Source organism: Salvelinus fontinalis, chromosome 28 (assembly GCF_029448725.1).
Source record: "Salvelinus fontinalis isolate EN_2023a chromosome 28, ASM2944872v1, whole genome shotgun sequence".
NCBI classification, from domain to species: Eukaryota; Metazoa; Chordata; class Actinopteri; order Salmoniformes; family Salmonidae; genus Salvelinus; species Salvelinus fontinalis.
This window is the reverse complement of record NC_074692.1, coordinates 7,683,256-7,702,448: the sequence shown is the minus strand read 5'-3', so window position 1 is coordinate 7,702,448 and position 19,193 is coordinate 7,683,256. Positions and strand designations below refer to the sequence as shown.

The 19,193-nt window shown below is 44.4% G+C and overlaps 2 protein-coding genes and 1 long non-coding RNA gene across 3 annotated transcripts; all 3 read left to right on the top strand.

Annotated features, from left to right (window-relative positions):
- The first annotated feature begins 61 nt into the window (after positions 1-61).
- Positions 62-10,739, top strand: LOC129825877 (kinesin-like protein KIF24). Its single transcript, XM_055886002.1, has 5 exons — positions 62-989; positions 1,220-1,382; positions 4,702-4,799; positions 8,397-8,633; positions 10,580-10,739. Exons 1-5 carry the CDS (start codon positions 259-261, stop codon positions 10,737-10,739), a joined length of 1,389 nt encoding a protein of 462 aa, XP_055741977.1. The 5' UTR covers positions 62-258.
- A 104-nt stretch (positions 10,740-10,843) lies between these two features.
- Positions 10,844-12,052, top strand: LOC129825807 (uncharacterized). The gene is made up of 3 exons (XR_008754944.1): positions 10,844-10,959; positions 11,450-11,555; positions 11,661-12,052. It is a non-coding gene; the product is annotated as an uncharacterized LOC129825807 (long non-coding RNA).
- A 367-nt stretch (positions 12,053-12,419) lies between these two features.
- LOC129826040 (uncharacterized) lies at positions 12,420-16,995 on the top strand. Its single transcript, XM_055886323.1, has 4 exons — positions 12,420-14,260; positions 14,461-14,996; positions 15,155-15,248; positions 15,453-16,995. The coding sequence occupies exons 1-2, from the start codon at positions 12,424-12,426 to the stop codon at positions 14,565-14,567; spliced, it is 1,944 nt and encodes a 647-aa protein (XP_055742298.1). The 5' UTR covers positions 12,420-12,423; the 3' UTR covers positions 14,568-14,996; positions 15,155-15,248; positions 15,453-16,995.
- The last annotated feature ends 2,198 nt before the right edge of the window (positions 16,996-19,193 follow it).

The following is a 19,193-nucleotide window of genomic DNA, read 5'->3' as shown; positions in this document are numbered from 1 at the left end:
CATGCAGCACACCCAGCCACAAGAGTAGGCTATCATTCATCAACAAAAAGCACGGAGGAAGGCAAGGTGTAAGCAAGGGAGTTGTCTTGTAATGTGCCACCGGTTTATACATTTGTAGACAAGGCTACTGAAGGTCTATTTGGTTGTGCCGCCTTGGGGACAGCGCGCTCCAACATTAACCAAATGGTATGACCACCGCTCATTCTCTCACAGGGATTGCGCACACATGCCAGAGGTGAGAAGGAACCAGTTGAGGCGATGACATCATGTCTGTACGAGTGCCTGCTCGAGGTCGGGCTTCAGCGTCACTACCCTTGTTTTACCGCCATGGGACTGAGACGTGCTGGACACCTGTCTTTGCTCACCATGGGCGACTACTCGAGCTTGGGGGTCCACAGCATGGGGGACCGTGCCCGGCTGTTCCATCTGGTACAGCTGGTCAAGTCTCTGGAGGAAGAGGAAGAGGAGGACCATGGGGGCCACGATGATGATAGAGTTGTGATAACAAGAAAGACTTTCACTTCAGGCAGCAAAGTCCCCACATGCAGGCAGCTAGATTTTGATGGTGATGGTAGGTCTAGCGAGCCCAAACGCGGATGGCTCAGTGACTATGACAGTCACAGGGGGGCTGGTGTCCACCCCTTCCCGAGCCCAAACACAGGGGTTAAACCCCAACCACGCTGCGACCTCAGCAGAGGGTCACCCATACACAGACCCCAGATCAGTGGGACGCCGAGGCGTAGCTGTCCTCACAAGCAGACTGTCAGACGGACCACAATGCACAGGAGCAACAGCAAAATTACCCATTGTCAGAGCGTCTGCATTTACAAGGAGGGGACGACCATCGGCAGCAGGCCAAGACCTGAGGTGCGCCGGGAGGCGGATGGGACATCCAGGAGGACGGATGAGCCCACATACATGTACAAATCGAGGAGAACTCTTGGCTGCAACTATGATCTGCCCCTGAGTAGCCCGGTGTCATCCAGAAAGTAAGTTGTATTATGTTTCAATTGTGTATAATGCTGTTGTTGTTAATGTATGGTTACTAGGCTGGTAGTCTCTGGTCTGCTGCTGTCTCTCCTTTCATCTGTTTTCCTACTTCTTTTCATTCTCCAAATAACTGCCCCTCACACTTGGTTAGTTGGAAAAGGTAACGCTCTCTTATTACTTTTACTGTTGTTCAAAAGACCTGTCATTTGTGCGTGTGTGTGTGTTGTAGGGAGGCAGGTGAGCAGAGGATCAGTGTGTGTGTGAGGAAGAGGCCCCTGACCTATGCTGAGAACAGGAGAGGGGAGGCAGACGTGGTCACAGCCCATGATGGAGACTCCGTTGTGGTCCATGAGAGCAAAGAGGCAGTTGACCTGACCCGGTACATACTCCAAGTAGGTACCAGGTCCAGTAGAGCTCTGCACAGGCATGAATTTAAAGCCGAGCTTCTACCCATGCTGGTGACAGTCAGGCCCTACCCTACACAGGCCCGATTGACTCTGCTAAATTTAAGGCCCGGCCCTGCCCGAAACCAGAAATAACTTCCCTGTTAGTAAATCCATGAGCTGCTCCTCTTTGTCACTCACTCTGTGAGTGCATGCGCTCTGCTCATGGCGCTCTGAGTCTAAGTATCCATAGCAATGGCTCCGCTTGGGCTGCTTTGTTCAATGAAGAGACATGAGAGAGCAGTTAGCTGTTGGCTTCTTTTCGTCACTCTAAACTCCGACAAAACTCAAGGAGAATTATAATTTTAAGTCTTATATTTGACGAGGTTGAAGCACTTCTGACGCCACGTTATGATCTTAGTCAGATATGACTGTACTGCGCAGCAGAGCACGCGCAAATGGCTCATCTTCAACATTTTATTGATCAATTTAGTGATACCCGAGCCCTACCCGTACCCTAGTTATTGATGAAAAACAGGCCCTACGTGGCCGTAACCCGATGTATAATGTCAGGGCCTGTCGGCCTCGGGTTGGGTAGCAGAACTCTAATGTACAGTACACCCAGAGGCTACATCACACAGTCACAGAGGACAGAGTCTAGCAAGACTTGAATATAGCAATGTATACAGTACAGACCGTGAATATACAGTATGTAGGTACAATAAAGAAGACATTATGTATGTTTGTATATCATACAGATGTAGGATCTTAAATTTGGGCCAGTTTGCTACAGCAGAAAAATTATCCTGCAACAACAGGAAATGTGAATTATTATGTGGATAATAGTTCATTTACATTGATACATTTTTCGTTAGGTTAAGTCAAGTCTGAATTTCAGAAATTACAAACTTTAGAAGCCTTTTTAAAACGCAAATACACTACAAGCTTGCATTTCCTGCCGTGCAGGAACATTCTCAACAACAAAAGACTGATCAAATTAAGATCCTATATCTGTATGTTTGGATGTACTGTGTAGATCATCCAGTATTAACCAGTGTTAAGGCTAGGGAATATTGGGGATTTTGGGGAATATTCAGAGGTGGAAACTCTCTGTGGGAATGAACTGCAATATATGGGAATTAACGGAAAAATATGCAAATTAATATGAATACCATTTAAATGTCAAAGTTGTTTTGCATTGGATATATTTACCATATCATATGGAAACAGAAACAGAAACCTTTTACCTTATCATAAATAGACATAATTGCAAATGATTAAATCCTTCTAATAGAAATTTAAAAAACTATTTAGTTAAGAATTGAACTTTAATTAAATGAGTTGACTTTTCACATGGGATGATTTCACTGAACAACAAAAGAAAGGGAATATTGAATGATCCCCAATGATCCATTGCATCTCCCAAAAACATTTTCAACATACATCTGTAAAATGATATTCTAGAAACTAAAGCTTTGGTTGTCTTCCTCTCAGGCTTTCATGTCTTTTCCCTGGACCTCGTCAATGTCCACCTCTTGAACATCAGACTCTGAGGCTTCATCTTTACTGTCACTTTCCAACCTTGTTGAGGATGGCTCGTTGTCAGGCTCAAAAAGCCTAAAATTTGCCCAGATGGCAACCAATTTTTCAACCCTTGTATTGGTCAGCCTGTTGTGTGCTTTGGTGTGTGTGTTCCCAAACAAGGACCAGTTGCGCTCTGAGGTGGCTGATGTTGGTTGGATTTGGAGAATGATGGAGGCAACAGGGGAAAGAGCCTCAGATCCACAAAGGCCCTTCCACCAGGTGGCTGATGAGATATGTTGGCACGACTGCCATATTGCATCTCCATCACAAAGCCCTTGCTTGGAAGTGTACTTCGCCAGACTGCCAAGAACCTTGCCCTCATCCAGGCCAAGGTGGCAAGACACGGTAGTGATGACACCATAGGCCTTGTTGATCTCTGCAGCAGACAGGATGCTCTTGCCTAGGTGTCTGGTTACACTGTAAACTCTCCTTCCAGACTCACATTAAACATCTCCAATCCAAAATTAAATCTAGAATCGGCTTCCTATTTCGCAACAAAGCATCCTTCACTCATGCTGCCAAACATACCCTCGTAAAACTGACCATCCTACCGATCCTCGACTTCGGCGATGTCATTTACAAAATAGCCTCCAACACTCTACTCAACAAATTGGATGCAGTCTATCACAGTGCCATCCGTTTTGTCACCAAAGCCCCATATACTACCCACCACTGCGACCTGTACGCTCTCGTTGGCTGGCCCTCGCTTCATACTCGTCACCAAACCCACTGGCTCCAGGTCATCTACAAGTCTCTGCTAGGTAAAACCCCACCTTATCTCAGCTCACTGGTCACCATAGCAGCACCCACCCATAGCACGCGCTCCAGCAGGTATATCTCACTGGTCACCCCCAAAGCCAATTCTTCCTTTGGCCGCCTCTCCTTCCAGTTCTCTGCTGCCAATGACTGGTACGAACTGCAAAAATCACTAAAGCTGGAGACTCTTACCTCCCTCACTAGCTTTAAGCACCAGCTGTCAGAGCAGCTCACATATCACTGTACCTGTACATAGCTCATCTGTAAATTGCCCATCCAATCTACCTCACCCCCATACTGTATTTATTTATTTATCTTGCTCCTTTGCACCCCAATATCTCTACTTGCACATTCATCTTCTGCACATTCTACCATTCCAGTGTTTAATTGCTATATTGTAATTACTTCGCCACCATGGCCTATTTATTGCCTTACCTCCCTTATCCTACCTCATTTGCACATGCTGTATATAGACTTGTCTACTGTATTATTGATTGTATGTTTGTTTATTCCATGTGTAACTCTGTGTTGTTGTATGTGTCGAACTGCTTTGCTTTTTCTTGGCCAGGTCGCAGTTGTAAATGAGAACTTGTTCTCAACTAGCCTATCTGGTTAAATAAAGGTGAAATAAAAAAGTTTAAAAAAGTGATGGAAGAATGCACTGTGCATGCAGAGGGTTGTAATTCCATTGAATTGGGGATAGTTTAACCAAAATATGCCACAAGACCTAGATTTGCCTTATGTGTATCCCACAGAAAAGGTTCACTGTTATAAGCTAACTGTTTTAATGAATTTAAGCAAAATTCCCGAAATTCCAGGGCTTAACTTCCCATGGAAAATTTACGGAAATTTACTGGAATGTTTCCTACCCTTTGCAACCCAAGTTAAGGTACATAATTATTATTCATATAGCTTCAGCCGACCTGATCCTTGTAACACAGTGTTGATCTGTGTGTGTGTCTGCACTCTTCTCTGGTCCCCTCCACAGCACAGGTTTAATTATGATGAGGTGTTTGGGGAAGAGAGCTCCAATGTGGATGTGTACCTGAAAACAGCCTTTCCACTGATACAGCATGTTCTCAACGGGTAAGGAACCTTGTGTTGTGTTCATTTTGCTCCAAACAAAAGAAAACGGGGAGGACTCCAATAAGAAAAGTCTGTCGTTGTTAGCCATATTCCTCCCGTGTGTAAGACCTCTGCTGTCACACAATAATGTAACTGCAGAGGAGCAACTAGGTGTTGTTTACTGTATTGTACCCTAAAACAGTTGCGCTCAAACAGGTCGAACAGGTCGAGAGCTTCAAGTTCCTCATCACTAAAGAACTACACATTAACACAGTCGAGAAGAGGGCATGGCAACGCCTTTTCCCCCTCAGGAGGCTGAAAAGATTTGGCATTGGTCCTCAGTTCCTCAAAAAGTTCTACAGCTGCACCATTGAGAGCATCTTGACTGGCTGCATCACCACTTGGTATGGCAACTGCTTGGCATCTGAACGCAAGGCGCTACAGAGGGTAGTGCGTACGCCCAGGACACAGGGTTCGCACAAAGTGCTTGAGGTGCTTAAAGTACTTGAATTTGGCACTCTAAAATTCAAGTACTGGAATACCTTAAAAATCTGACATTTTCTGAGGTTGGTACTTGAAAAGTACTTGAATTAAAATGAGAGGAGAACAGATACTGATCAAATATGTTTATGAAAAATATTATATAAATCTATTGGTCTTGCAAATTAATTTCCAGGCAGACTACTGAGTTTTATTGCCTCACGTGTTTCGTGCTGCGGTTGCCAGGCGAGCTCGCTCATTCCACCCTCACTGCCACTCAGCCAGGTAGGTACAGAACTGACTGATTAGGCGCCGCCAAACATCACATCGATAGCTAAACTGCCGGGAAAATGTAGATTTAAACCTGGCTTTTATGCATATGGAACACTTATGGGCTCTTTTGCCCATAAATGTGTCAGACTGGGTGAATCGGCCCTTTGTGAATCGGCCCTGAAGAGCCACATGAGGGGAGAAAGACACAATGCTGTTTTCTCTGCAGCAATATCCAGAGGTTTTCATTCACAGGGCGCCGGCGATATTCCGCCTTATCAAGCGGCAGTCGTGCTCATGCCCTTCTGGTGGCCGTTCACGTGCCGTTTCCCTCACACAGCCCACCCAGTCATTAAGCTGGAGTTGTGCAGTAATGTGAATAGGAAATGTGTGTTCACCAGTAGGCATGTCCCAAAACTCTGCTATTCAAATGACAAAATCATCAGTACTGACTTACCGCCTATGTATGTAGTAAATAAGTCGTTTTTTTCTGTTGGCGACTAGAAACAATTGCATAATATGAACTATTAAAAAATGAATGGTCCGTGAATATGACTTGCCACTGCCTGTACGAACCCTGAGTACACCACTGGGGCCGAGCTCTCTGTCATCTAGCACCTCTATGACCAGGCGGTGTTAGAGGAAGGCCCTAAAAATTGTCAAAGACTTCAGCCATCCAAGTCACAGACTGTTCTCTCTGCTACCACAGCAAGTAGTACCTATGACCTATGAATCTGGAACCAACAGGACCCTGAACAGCTTCTACCCCCAGGCTATAAAACTGCTAATAGTTAGTTAAATAGTTAAGCAATAGCTACCTGGAATAACTGCACTGACCCTTTTTGCAATCATCTCTTTTGACTCATCACATACGCTGATGTTACTGTTAATTATCTATCCTGTTGCCTTGTCACTTTATTCCAACCTACGTGTACAGTTGAAGTCGGAAGTTTACATACACTTAGGTTGGAGTAATTAAAACTCATTTTTCAACCACTCCACAAATTTCTTGTTAACAAACTATAGTTTTGGCAAGTCGGTTAGGACATCTACTTTATGCATGACACAAGTAATTTTTCCAACAATTGTTTACAGACAGATTATTTCACATATAATTCACTGTATCACAATTCCAGTGGGTCAGAGGTTTACATACACTAAGTTGACTGTGTCTTTAAACAGCTTGGAAAATTCCATAAAATTACGTAATGGCTTTAGAAGCTTCTGATAGACTACTTTACATAATTTGAGTCAATTGGAAGTGTACCCGTGGATTTATATCAAGGCCTGCCTTCAAACTCAGTGCCTCTTTGCTTGACATCATGGTAAAATCAAAAGAAATAAGCCAAGACCTCAGAAAAAAAAATTGTAGACCTCCACAAGTCTGGTTCATCCTTGGGAGCAATTTCCAAATGCCTGAAGGTACCATGTTCATCTGTACAAACAATAGTACGCAAGTATAAACACCACGCAGCCGCCATACCACTCAGGAAGAATACACGTTCTGTTTCCTAGAGATGAACGTACTTTGGTGCGAAAAGTGCAAATCAATCCCAGAACAACAGCAAAGGACCTTGTGAAGATGCTGGAGGAAACAGGTACAAAGTATCTATATCCACAGTAAAACGAGTCCTATATCGACATAACCTGAAAGGCCGCTCAGCAAGGAAGAAGCCACTGCTCCAAAACCGCCATAAGAAAACCAGACTACGGTTTGCAACTGCACATGGGGACAAAGATCGTACTTTTTGGAGAAATGTCCTCTGGTCTGATGAAACAAAAATAGAACTGTTTGGCCATAATGACCATTATTATGTTTGGAGGAAAAGGGAGGGAGGCTTGCAAACCGAAGAACAACATCCCAACAGTGAAGCACGGGGGTGTCAGAATCATGTTGTGGGGGTGCTTTGCTGCATGAGAGAATGGTGCACTTCACAAAATAGATGGCATCATGAGGAGGAAAATTATATGGATATATTGAAGCAACATCTCAAGACATCAGTCAGGAAGTTAAAGCTTGGTCGCAAATGGGTCTTCCAAATGGACAATGACCCCAAGCATACTTCCAAAGTTGTGGCAAAATGGCTTAAGGACAACAAAGTCAAGGTATTGGAGTGACCATCACAAAGCCCTGACCTCAATCCTATAGAAAATGTGCGGGCAGAACTGAAAAATCTTGTGCGAGCAAGGAGGTCTACAAACCTGACTCCGTTATACCAGCTCTGTCAGGAAGAATAGGCCAAAATTCACAAACTTATTGTAGGAAGCTTGTGGAAGGCTACCCGAAACGTTTGACCCAAGTTAAACAATTTAAAGGCAATGCTACCAAATACTAATTGAGTGTATGTAAACTTCTGACCCACTGGGAATGTGATGAAAGAAATAAAAGCTGAAATAAATCATTCTCCCTACTATTATTCTGACATTTGACATTCTTAAAATAAAGTGGTGAACCTACCTGACCTAAGACAGGGAATTTTTACTTAGATTAAATGTCAGGAATTGTGAAAAACTGAGTTTAAATGTATTTGGCTGAGGTGTATGTAAACTTCCGACTTCAACTGTACATATCAACCTAAATTACCTCGTACCTCTGCACATCAACTCAGTACTGGTACGACGTGTATACAGCCAAGTTATCGTTACTCATTGTGTATTTATTCCTTGTGTTATTATTTGCCTATTTTTCTATTTCTTCTACTATTTCTAAATTTTTTCTCTCTGCATTGTTGGGAAGGGCTAACAAATAAGTAAGCATTTCACTGTTAGTCTACACCTGTTGTTTACGAAGCATGTGACACATAAAATTAGATTTGATTTGAAATGGAATATTGTGTGACCTAGTTCTGTCTGTATGTACGTTGGCAGAGGCAAGGCCACTTGTTTTGCATATGGCCAGACGGGAGCAGGGAAGACACACACCATGCTGGGTTGTCATCCTCAGAGACAGGGGCTATACGCTCTGGCTGCCAGGGACATATTTACCCAGCTGCACTCCACCCAGGACTGTGGCAACTCTACAGTCCCGTCCCACGTCTATGTCTATGTCAGCTTCTTTGAGATCTACTGTGGCCAGCTCTACGACTTGTTGGACCGTAGAAAACGGTGCGTGTGTGATTGTGTATGTACTCAAGTTCAGGACTGACTTAACTCGACCAGTAGTAGTGACTTTGTTTTCAGAAAATATTTCATAATGTGACACTCTAACTTGGTCTCTGACTCGAACACTAGAGACTTGGGACTCAACTCGCACTCGAGGTTTAGTTAATTGACTACATCACTGAACATAACCCTGCTCTCTGATTGGTCCATTCTCGAGGTCTACCGATTATGATTTTTCAACTCTGATACCGATTACTGGAGGACCAAAACAAGCCAATACCGATTAATCGGACGATTTTTATATATATATATATATATAAATCGGCCGATTAATCGGTATCGGCTTGTATATATATATATTTGTAATAATGACAATTACAACAATACTGAATGAACAATGAACACTTTTATTTTAACTTCATATAATACATAAATAAAATCTATTTAGTCTCAAATAAATAATGAAACATGCTCAATTTGGTTTAAATAATGCAACAACACAGTGTTGGAGAAGAAAGTAAAAGTGCAATATGTGCCATTTTTAAAAGCTAACGTTTAAGTTCCTTGCTCAGAGCATGAGAACATATGAAAGCTGGTGGTTCAATATTCCCAGTTCTTCAATATTCCCAGTTAAGAAGTTTTAGGTTGTAGTTATTATAGGAATACGTTTCGACTATTTCTCTCTATACCATTTGTATTTCATATACCTTTGACTATTGGATGTTCTTATAGGCACTATAGTATTGCCAGCCTAATCTCAGGAGTTGATAGGCTTGAAGTCATAAACAGAGCTGTGAAGCAAGCATTGCTAAGAGCTGCTGGCAAACGCAGTAAAGTTTGAATGAATGCTTATGAGCCTGCTGCCGCCTACCACCGCTCAGTCAGACTGCTCTATCAAATCATAGACTTAATTATAATGTAATAAACACAGAAATACGAGCCATTAGTCATTAATATGGTCAAATCCGGAAACTATAATTTCGAAAACAAAACGTTTATTCTTTCAGTCAAATACGTAACCGTTCCGTAATTTATCGTACTGGCGGCAACCCTAAGTGTAAATATTGCTGTTACATTGCACAACCTTCAATGTTATGTCATAATTATGAAAATTCTGGCAAATTAGTTTGCAACGAGCCAGGCGGCCCAAATGGTTGCATATGCCCTGACTGCGTGCAATGAACGCAAGAGAAGTGACACAATTTCCCTAGTTAATATTGCCTGCTAACATGAATTTCTTTTAACTAAATATGCAGGTTTAAAAAAATATTCTTCTGTGTATTGATTTTAAGAAAGGCATTGATATTTATGGTTAGGTACATTCGTGCAACGATTGTGCTTTTTTTGCAAATGCGCTTTTGTTAAATCATCCCCCGTTTGGCGAAGTAGGCTGTGATTCGATGATAAATTAACAGGCACCACATTGATTATATGCAATGCAGGACAAGCTAGTTAACCTAGTAATATCATCAACCATGTGTAGTTAACTAGTGATTATGTGAAGATTGATTGTTTTTTATACGATAAGTTTAATGCTAGCTAGCAACTTACCTTGGCTCCTTGCTACACTTGCATAACAGATGGTCAGCCTGCCACGCAGTTTCCTCGTGGAATGCAATGTAATCGGCCATAGTCGGCATCCAAAAATGCAGATTACCGATTGTTATGAAAACTTGAAATCGGACCTAATTAATCGGCCTGCCGATTAATCGGTCGACCTCTAGTCCCTTCACAATGACATGGTCATAACCATGCTCTCTGATTGGTCCCTTCATAATACATTGAACCACTGAACCAGTTGAACCACAACCACTCAGTGAACCACTCAATGAACCACGGAACCAGTGAACTACTCAGTGAACCACTCAATGAACCACCCAATGAAATAAGTGAACCAGTAAACCTCTGATTGGTCTCTTTATAATGACACCTGTGTCTTCTCTATGAAGCTTGTTTGCAAGGGAGGATGGGCACCAAGTGGTTCAGATAGCAGGGCTCAGAGAGGTCAAAGTGGACTCTGTCAACTCATTGCTGGAGGTGAGACTTTTATCCCTCTCTTCTCATTCTTCCTATTCTCGTCTGTTTTACCTCCCTGCCTTGCTGTTTTGATTTATTTCCCTTCTCCATTCCATCCTCCTTTCATCGCTTCTCCTGCCTCCACCCCTCCTCATTTATCCTCCCCACCTTCTCCTCTCTCCGTCCTCCAGGTGATTTTGTGGGGTACAGGGGAGCGTACCGAGGGGGTGAGTGGAGTCAACCCTGTGTCGTCCCGCTCCCACGCTCTGCTCCAGATACAGCTCAGAGACTCTGGCCATCGGGCCACTGGCAGGTCAGTGTCACGTTATAATAAGTTATAGGACAAATTCGACAAATTAGTTCCAGGTAGCAAAACTCATTTCAATATTTTTGTTTTGAGAGTGATATATAGAAAATGATAAACCAGGTATATGTGGAGTTTGCACATTGCAGTTCAGACACATTTTTTTTGACGACTTTTTCAAGATTAGGACATTTTATAATCTAAAATAAAACACATATTCAGCAATATACCTGAGATTGAATGTGTAATTTTATGTATGATTAGCTACAGTACACAGAGTGTGTGTGTGTGTGTGTGTGTGTGTGTGTGTGTGTGTGTGTGTGTGTGTGTGTGTGTGTGTGTGTGTGTGTGTGTGTGTGTGTGTGTGTGTGTGTGTGTGTGTGTGTGTGTGTGTGTGTGTGTGTGTGTGTGTGTGCAATTCAGTAGCTTTGTAACATAGTTTATGTGACATTGAATTCAAAGTAATCGGACCAGATGTATCCCACACTGTGTTGTGTAGGATGTCATTTGTGGATCTGGCTGGGAGTGAGAGAGCAGCAGACTCCAGAGACCCAGACAGACTGAGTCGCATGGAGGGGGCAGAGATCAACCAGAGTCTACTGGCAGTGAGCGCAACACACACACAATAGGATACAATACAATACTTTATTGTTCATTTTCACACGCACATAAAATGGGATTGCTGTTAACATGTAGCCTATTTGTTTCAGCTGAAAGAATGTATCCGTTCTCTTGACCAAGAGCAGTCACACACACCGTTCAGACAGAGCAAACTCACGCAGGTAAAGAATCCCACACACACATTGCAAACGTTCACGGGTTCAACTCTCAACAACACATCTGAGCAACTCCACACCAGGCTTGTGCTTCAACTGTGTTGTCCACAGGGAATGATAGAACTTGGGTCAGTACCACTTTGTTCAAACTCTGTTTACCTTGTTGTCTGTATAGGTTTTGAAGGATTCCTTTGTTGGTGATTCAAAGACATGTATGATTGCAAACGTTTCCCCCAGTCACCTAGCAACCAAACACACACTCAATACGCTGAGATACGCTGACCGGTGAGTGTTACGTATTATGTAGGTCATATAAGAGCACACACCCCGACTCAACAGTTTTGACGACATTGTTTAATTGGTCAGTGACATTGGCCTGTGATATATCATGTCCTATTGGCTCTACAGGGTGAAGGAGCTGAGGGGGGGAGGGGGGAGAAGACGGCCCACAGTCACCCCGTCCCCATCCCCGGAACATGATCAGACTAGAGGCCGTGGTACTAGTGCCAGCAGGGGGAAAAGTCCCCCAGAAAGGGTGAAGTTGGGGGGACACAGGGAGGCCCCAAATGTGACTGGCACACCTGCCAGGCGGTTAGCCCCAGGGGGAGCTCTGCTCTGCTCCACACCAAAGGGCCAGGGGACGGGGGAGGGCTTTGGGAGGGGGAGGGAAGACCTCTGTTTGGAGCACACCACACCTATGAGGGGCTCACTGGGCCAGGGACTTTGGAGGCGCAGGAGGAGTGAGGGAGTGGGAGAGAGGGAGAGGAAGCAGGATAGCGAGAGAGAGGTGGAAAAGAAAGGGCACAGAAAGGAACGTGAGAAGACAGATGATTCCAACACGGAACAGGACCATGGGGTGGCTCGGGTGATGAGACAACGAATGGGAGAGGGGAGGACAACCCTTTGGGAAATACCCAGAGAAGGAAGAGCCACTACAAGCCAGATGGCCATAGGTAAGAGGGCAGCTGCTGATTCCTGCCTCAGAGGAGCAGAGAGGCAGACGACTACTACGAGTAAAGGAGCGGGAGAGGGCAGGAGATGGATAGAGCAGGACCGAATTGTGGGGGAGAGGGAGAGAGAGAAGAAGGCTGAGGGACAGAGAGAGTTAGGAGAGGGCAGGGAGAGAGATAGGAGGACTAGTACAGAATGGGAATGGGAGAGAGGAGCTGAGACGCCGCGGGAGAGCGAGAAGGAAAGAGAGAGGCATTTGAGAAGATACCACCAGCAGCTGCAGCAGATGCAGTGGCTCCAGCAGCCTCTGCCTGCCTCTCCGTCTGTCTGCCGTGGTCTGGAGGAGCTGCTGGCTGGGTACAGGGCCACTGCTGGGGCCGGGGGAGACCACCTCCCGCTCCGGAGGGAAGGGACTGCAGGGGTCACAGTGGAGGCAAAGGGGAAGGGACAGAGTCACCTCTCTAACAACATGTCTCAGAGCCACTGCCACAATGGCGATAATGATGTTGAGGAAGGAGATGATGGTATTGGAGAGCACATCCTCGAGTGTCTCGTCCCCGGAGCTGGATCCGTGCTGTCTACCATCAGCAGGCTGGATGACCGAGGGACAGGAGGAGGAGGAGTGGAAAGAGGGAGTGGGGACGAATGGGGGTCACCCAAGGAGGAGGAGAGGAGAGGGAGATGGGCCTGGCCGGAGTGTAGAGTGGTCGAGTCAGAAGAGGGCGGCAGGTGGACAGGGGCTGTGTTGCGTCTTGGGGAGGAGGAACGGTTACCATCTAGCCTCCGCGGGGCATTTGAGAAGAGGGGGTGGGCAGGGGAACACAAGGAAAGAGGAGAAGAGGACATGCTGCTAGAGGCTGAATGGAGCACAGAGGAGGAAGGAGAGGTTGCCGTTAATGACTTCACCCGCGACTCCACAGACAGCAACAGTGACAACGACAGCTTTTACCGACACTGCAGCCACCACGCTCCGGCCGAGAGGCCCCTCTCTCCACCCCCGCCCCCAGCCAAGCTCAACGACCTGTCCCTGGAGTCCAAGCACATCAACCGGAGCTCCAGTGGCCTGTGCCTACACTTCCAAAATGTCCCCATTTGCCCCTGCCAGCAGGGAGTACCACTGAGCCCCAGAGAGAGGACAGCGCTACCAGGTGCTGAGCTGCTACGTCAGATAGACCCTGCCACCCCCCTTCTGTCCTTTGTGCAGACGGGGAGGGGAGCAGCGGTTGGCACCACAAGGCTTCCCCCTGAGAGCCAAAATAATTCTGGATTTGTGGCTCAAATGCCCCCTTCTTCACCACCACACTGTGAGTCCTCGGGCGATTCATCTAGATGCACCATGGACCCCCTCTCACTTTCCTTGCTTCAAGTAGACTGGCTGGCAGCCACAGACTCCTTCCTCTGCCAGCAGGTACCACACAGCACCGACTCCCCTTCCCTCCTGCCTAGGGAAGGTGGAAAGGGAAAAGGGGTGGTGAACGGTGGCCAGTCTCTAGTACCCACTCTAGTGATAGATGGGAAGAGTGGTGAAGGCCACATGGATCAGAGGAGATCCAAGATGGACGCTGCTCCTCTCTGGAGAATGGGTGAGTCACATACACAAGTTTGTGCAATGCTTTTCCCCCCCGCATTGTTTACTTAATATCCCTGTAAATACTTGCCACCTTCTCATTGACATTGTTCATTTGTGAGAATTGCGGTTTTGTTAGGGGATTGCGTGTAAAAAAAAATATTTAAAAAAGGTCAAATGTTGCTCGAATTCTCTTGTGTTGTCTGTTCTGTCCAGCTATGACCAAACCATCTGCCTCTGTGGTCTCCCTGGTGTCTGTCCAAGACCAAAGAGGAATCCTGAAAACCCCAGCCAAGTTAGGGAGGGAGGTCCTAGGCTCCTGAGACTACCTGTCCCCCTGGCCCTTCTCCACACTTCCACTCACCACACAACCTCACTGTATCCAATACAGACACAACCAAGTGCTCCCAAGGCCCAGTCCAGCCCAACACACAAACATCACACCCTCTGCCTTCCACCCATATAACACAACGTACACATAAGCCTCCCATCACGACTAAACACACATTTCAGGATACACCCAACTCCTCCATCCCTAGTGTACAAATTCTCCAACAAATGATCAACCCCGTACAATTTAACATTTTGCAGGACCGATCTCAGTCGCCCAGTTCAAACAGTCCTCCTATTCGCCACACTCCATGCCATCTCAGCGGTACAAGCAGTCCAGACGTTCCAAACTGTCTGTTCAAGCACGTTGGACCCCCAGCCATCCTCTCCTTCTCTACTCAGGAAGCCCTGGAGCATGCCCAGTAAGTTCAAATCTATCTGTTATGTAGCATGAACAATGTGTAGGTTTATGGTTCCTTACTCATCCTGGCTCTATCCCTTGCCATCTCTTCCTCTTTCCTTCTCTCTCCCTCCCCCCCTCTCTCTCTCTTCCTCCATTTCTCCATTTTGTGTTCGTCAGGTGGTGTGTTGTGCAGACCCATTGGGAGCAGTTGAAGCAGATAGAGTCTCTGTGTCGTAGAGAGGGGACATTGCTGTGCCAACAGCCTGACATGGTGGGAACTCAGCACCTTGTATATACAAGTATTAAATATACTAGCTCGTAAATCATGGATTGGATTCATTAGATTCATTGCAATTACTATTTTTGTTGCTGAATAGGACACTTGGTTTGAGAGTAGTGCTCTCCATGACTGTCTACCATTTGTTGATCCAACTTCCTTCCCTGTCTGTCTCACCGGTCCCTCTCTATTCTCCAGGACATTAGGGAGTTACGTTCAGAAACTGGAGGAGATCATGGAGCAGAAGGCTGTGTGCGTTCAGAGCCTGAGATCTCTGCTACAGCCCTACCTCACCCAACTGAAAAATCCTTGTTGAAAACTATTAGTCATTTTGAATTCATGGAGTGAATTTCAATTCAGTTCTGTTTCTGAATTGAAAGCTGAATTGACCCCAAACCTGCCTGACGTACCTTAAATTACACCAGGCAAATCATTTGTGTGAGTGTGGAGTGAACTTGTGTGGAGTGAGCTGTATTTTTTTTAACAGTAGCCTACAGGAACAAACACTTATAGTCAGTACCTTCATGATTAAGGAACTGTACTACTTTAGCCTGTATCACAAATAATGAGATTCACATAGAGAATGATAGAGTCCTCTAGTGGCCAAAAGGCCATTTAGCATGGACAGCACCATTGAGGGCTTCCACCATTATAATGTAGTCAACTGGGTGGGACTTCCAACTTCATTGTCTAATGCCTCCTGGTGATCCTGTTGGAGTCATGTCCAACCGGGTAATCAGGAGGGATCAGCCAATTGTGAAGAAGAAAATGTGCTACATCAAAATGGAGATAGCCTCAATGGTGCTGCCCATGCTGTCACAGACACTATAATGGCACAGATACAAAGATGAGTCCTCTATCTCTATGGAGATTCCCAACCTCTGTCATTTCAAGAATTTTGCTACGAGGAACTTACCATAAAAAGTTATGGAATCATTATAATGTTGTCTAATGTTGTACTTTGGTAGTTTAGGTAGTCTGTCCACGAGAGATTAAATATACATGGAAGAAAAATCACTTTTTTTATGTGGTAGGCCTATCCTCTGTGGTTGGTCTTTGAAATTCAGGCGCAAAGAATATGTCTGCCAGTTGTTCATCTGTCTTGCCAGCTGATGGAGGTACTGTGTGTGAAAATCCTAGTTTTCAGAGTAGAAAATGTATTGCACAATTCACTCAAAAAGAAAAGTCACATGCTTCGTAAAACAACCGGTGTAGACTAAAAGTGAAATGTTTACTTACATGTCCTTTTCCAACAATGCAGAGTTAAGATACATATTTTAAAAATGATATAAAAATTGATATGACACAAGGCATAAATACACAGTGAATTACAAAAATCTTGAGTAAAAATAGCATGGCTATATACAGGGAGTACCAGTACTGAGTTGATGTGCAGGGGTATGAGGTAATTGCGATAGCTATGTACTTATAGGTAGGGGTAAAGTGAACTAGTCAACAGGATAGATAATAGACAGTAGAGTATATGTTGACTGAAAATGTGTGTGTGTGTGGTGTCAGTATGCATGTGTGCGCATGTTATGTGTGTGTGGGCGTATATAGTGTGTGTGTGTTGTGGTGTCAGTGTAAGTATGGGTGAGTGTCCAGTATTTGTGCATAAAAGGATCAATGCAGGTAGTCCGGGTAGCCATTTTATTAGCTATTCAGCAGTCTTGTTTAGCAGTCGTATGGCTTGTGGGTAGAAGCTGTTCAGGGTTCTGTTGGTTCTAGACTTGGTGCACTAATAGCGCTTGCTGTGCGGTAGTAGAGAGAACCGTCTATGGCTTGGGTGGCTGGAGTCTGACAATATTTTGGGCCTTTCTCTGACAACGCCTGGTATACACGTCCTGGATGGAAGGGATCTTGGCCCCAGTGATGTACCCCAGTGATGCCGTACTTACCACCATTGTTCCCTCTAATTTTTTTCGGCACTGAGCAAATTTCAAGTCTGCTGAGCGCAAACTTTAACATTGTGAAAATTCTGTGCAACTTCCAGCGTGCGTTTACTGTGAACACTGAGGCTGTACCTGCTTTATGTTACAGTTTTAACAGTGGTCAAGTAGGCTACTTGATCATAATGTAGGCATACCAGAGTGGCAATGGAGAAACAATGGAGAAAATGCATACCATAACATTTTAACGCGGAAATATATTTTCTCATTCAGCCTACAGTAGCAGCCAATGTGTGGTGTTCAATGTAGGCCTACATTCCATGAGACATTTGAAAAAAATATGCAGGGCTTGACATTAACCTGTTTATCCACCTGTCCTTCAGACAAGGAGTTCATTGTAAATGTTGTGTTTTTTGATGCAAGAAACCACTTTACAAAATAAAATGTATTAATATTTCCATACCATTATTACAGAGAATCAGACAAATTATGCTACCCTCTGCCTATTGGCTACTTAGTTTATTCAAGTATGTCTCAAAATACAACACTGCCCCTCTAGGAGAAAAAAATGATCGCTCGCCTATTTCTGACAAAAATGATCTAGAACTGGGCTAATAATTCACTAACTAACAAAGAATATGAACAAAATGTGCACACATTGATCTCAAAACAAGCGCATCTACAGTACCAGTCATAAGTTTGGAGATGTAACGGCAGTCTAGCTCTTCCTCCTCCTCAGACGAGGAGAGGCGAGAAGGATCGGAGGACCAATGTGCAGCGTGGTAAGTTTCCATGATTTAATAAGCACGAAAACTATACACAATACAAAATAACAAAAAGATCTACCCGTAACAGTCCCGTGTGGCACAAACACTGACACAGGAAACAACCACCCACAAATCCCCAACACAAAACAAGCCACCTATATATGATTCTCAATCAGGGACAACGATTGACAGCTGCCTCTGATTGAGAACCATATTAGGCTGAACACAGAAACAGACAAACTAGACACACAACATAGAATGCCCACCCAGCTCACGTCCTGACCAACACTAAAACAAGCACAACACATAAGAACTCTGATCAGGACGTTACAGGAGACACCTACTCATTCAAAGGTTTTTCTTTATTTTGACTATTTTCTACATTGTAGAATAATAGTGAAGACATCAAAACTATGAAATAAAACATATGGACCAAACAAATCAAAAAAATATTTTATATTTGAGAATTCTTCAAAGTAGCCACCCTTTGCCTTGATGACAGATTTGCACACTCTTGGCATTTTCTCAACAAGCTTCATGAGGTAGTCACCTGGAATGCATTTCAATTAACAGATGTGCCTTGTTAAAAGTTAATTTGTGGAATTTCTTTCCTTCTTAATGTGTTTGAGTCAATTAATGTCTTTGAGTCAATCACCCCACAAAAGATTGCCCTATTTGGTAAAGACCAAGTCCATATTATGGCAAGAACAGCTCAAATAAGCAAAGAGAAACAACAGTCCATCATTACTTTCAGACATGAAGGTCAGTTAATCTGGAACATTTCAGGAACTTTGAAAGTTTCTCCAAGTGCGGTTGCAAAAACCATAACGTGCAATGATGAAACTGGCTCTCATGAGGACTGCCACAGGAAAGGAAGACCCAGAGTTACCTCTGCTGCAGAGAATAAGTTCATTAAAGTTACCAGCCTCAGAAATTGCAGCCCAAATAAATGCTTCACGGAGTTCAAGTAACAGGACACATCTCAACATCAACTCTTCAAAAGAGACTGCGTGAATCAGGCCTTTGTGGTCGATTTGCTGCAAAGAAACCACTATTAAAGGACATCAATAAGAAGAAGAGACTTGCTTGAGCCAAGAAACACGAACAATGGACATTAGACCGGTGGAAATCTGTTCTTTAGTCTAATAAGTCCAAATTTGAGACGCAGAGAAGGTGAACAGATGATTTCAGCATGTGTAGTTCCCACACTTTTTTGGTTACTACATGATTCCATGTGTTATTTCATAGTTTTGATGTCTTCACTATTATTCTACAATGTAGAA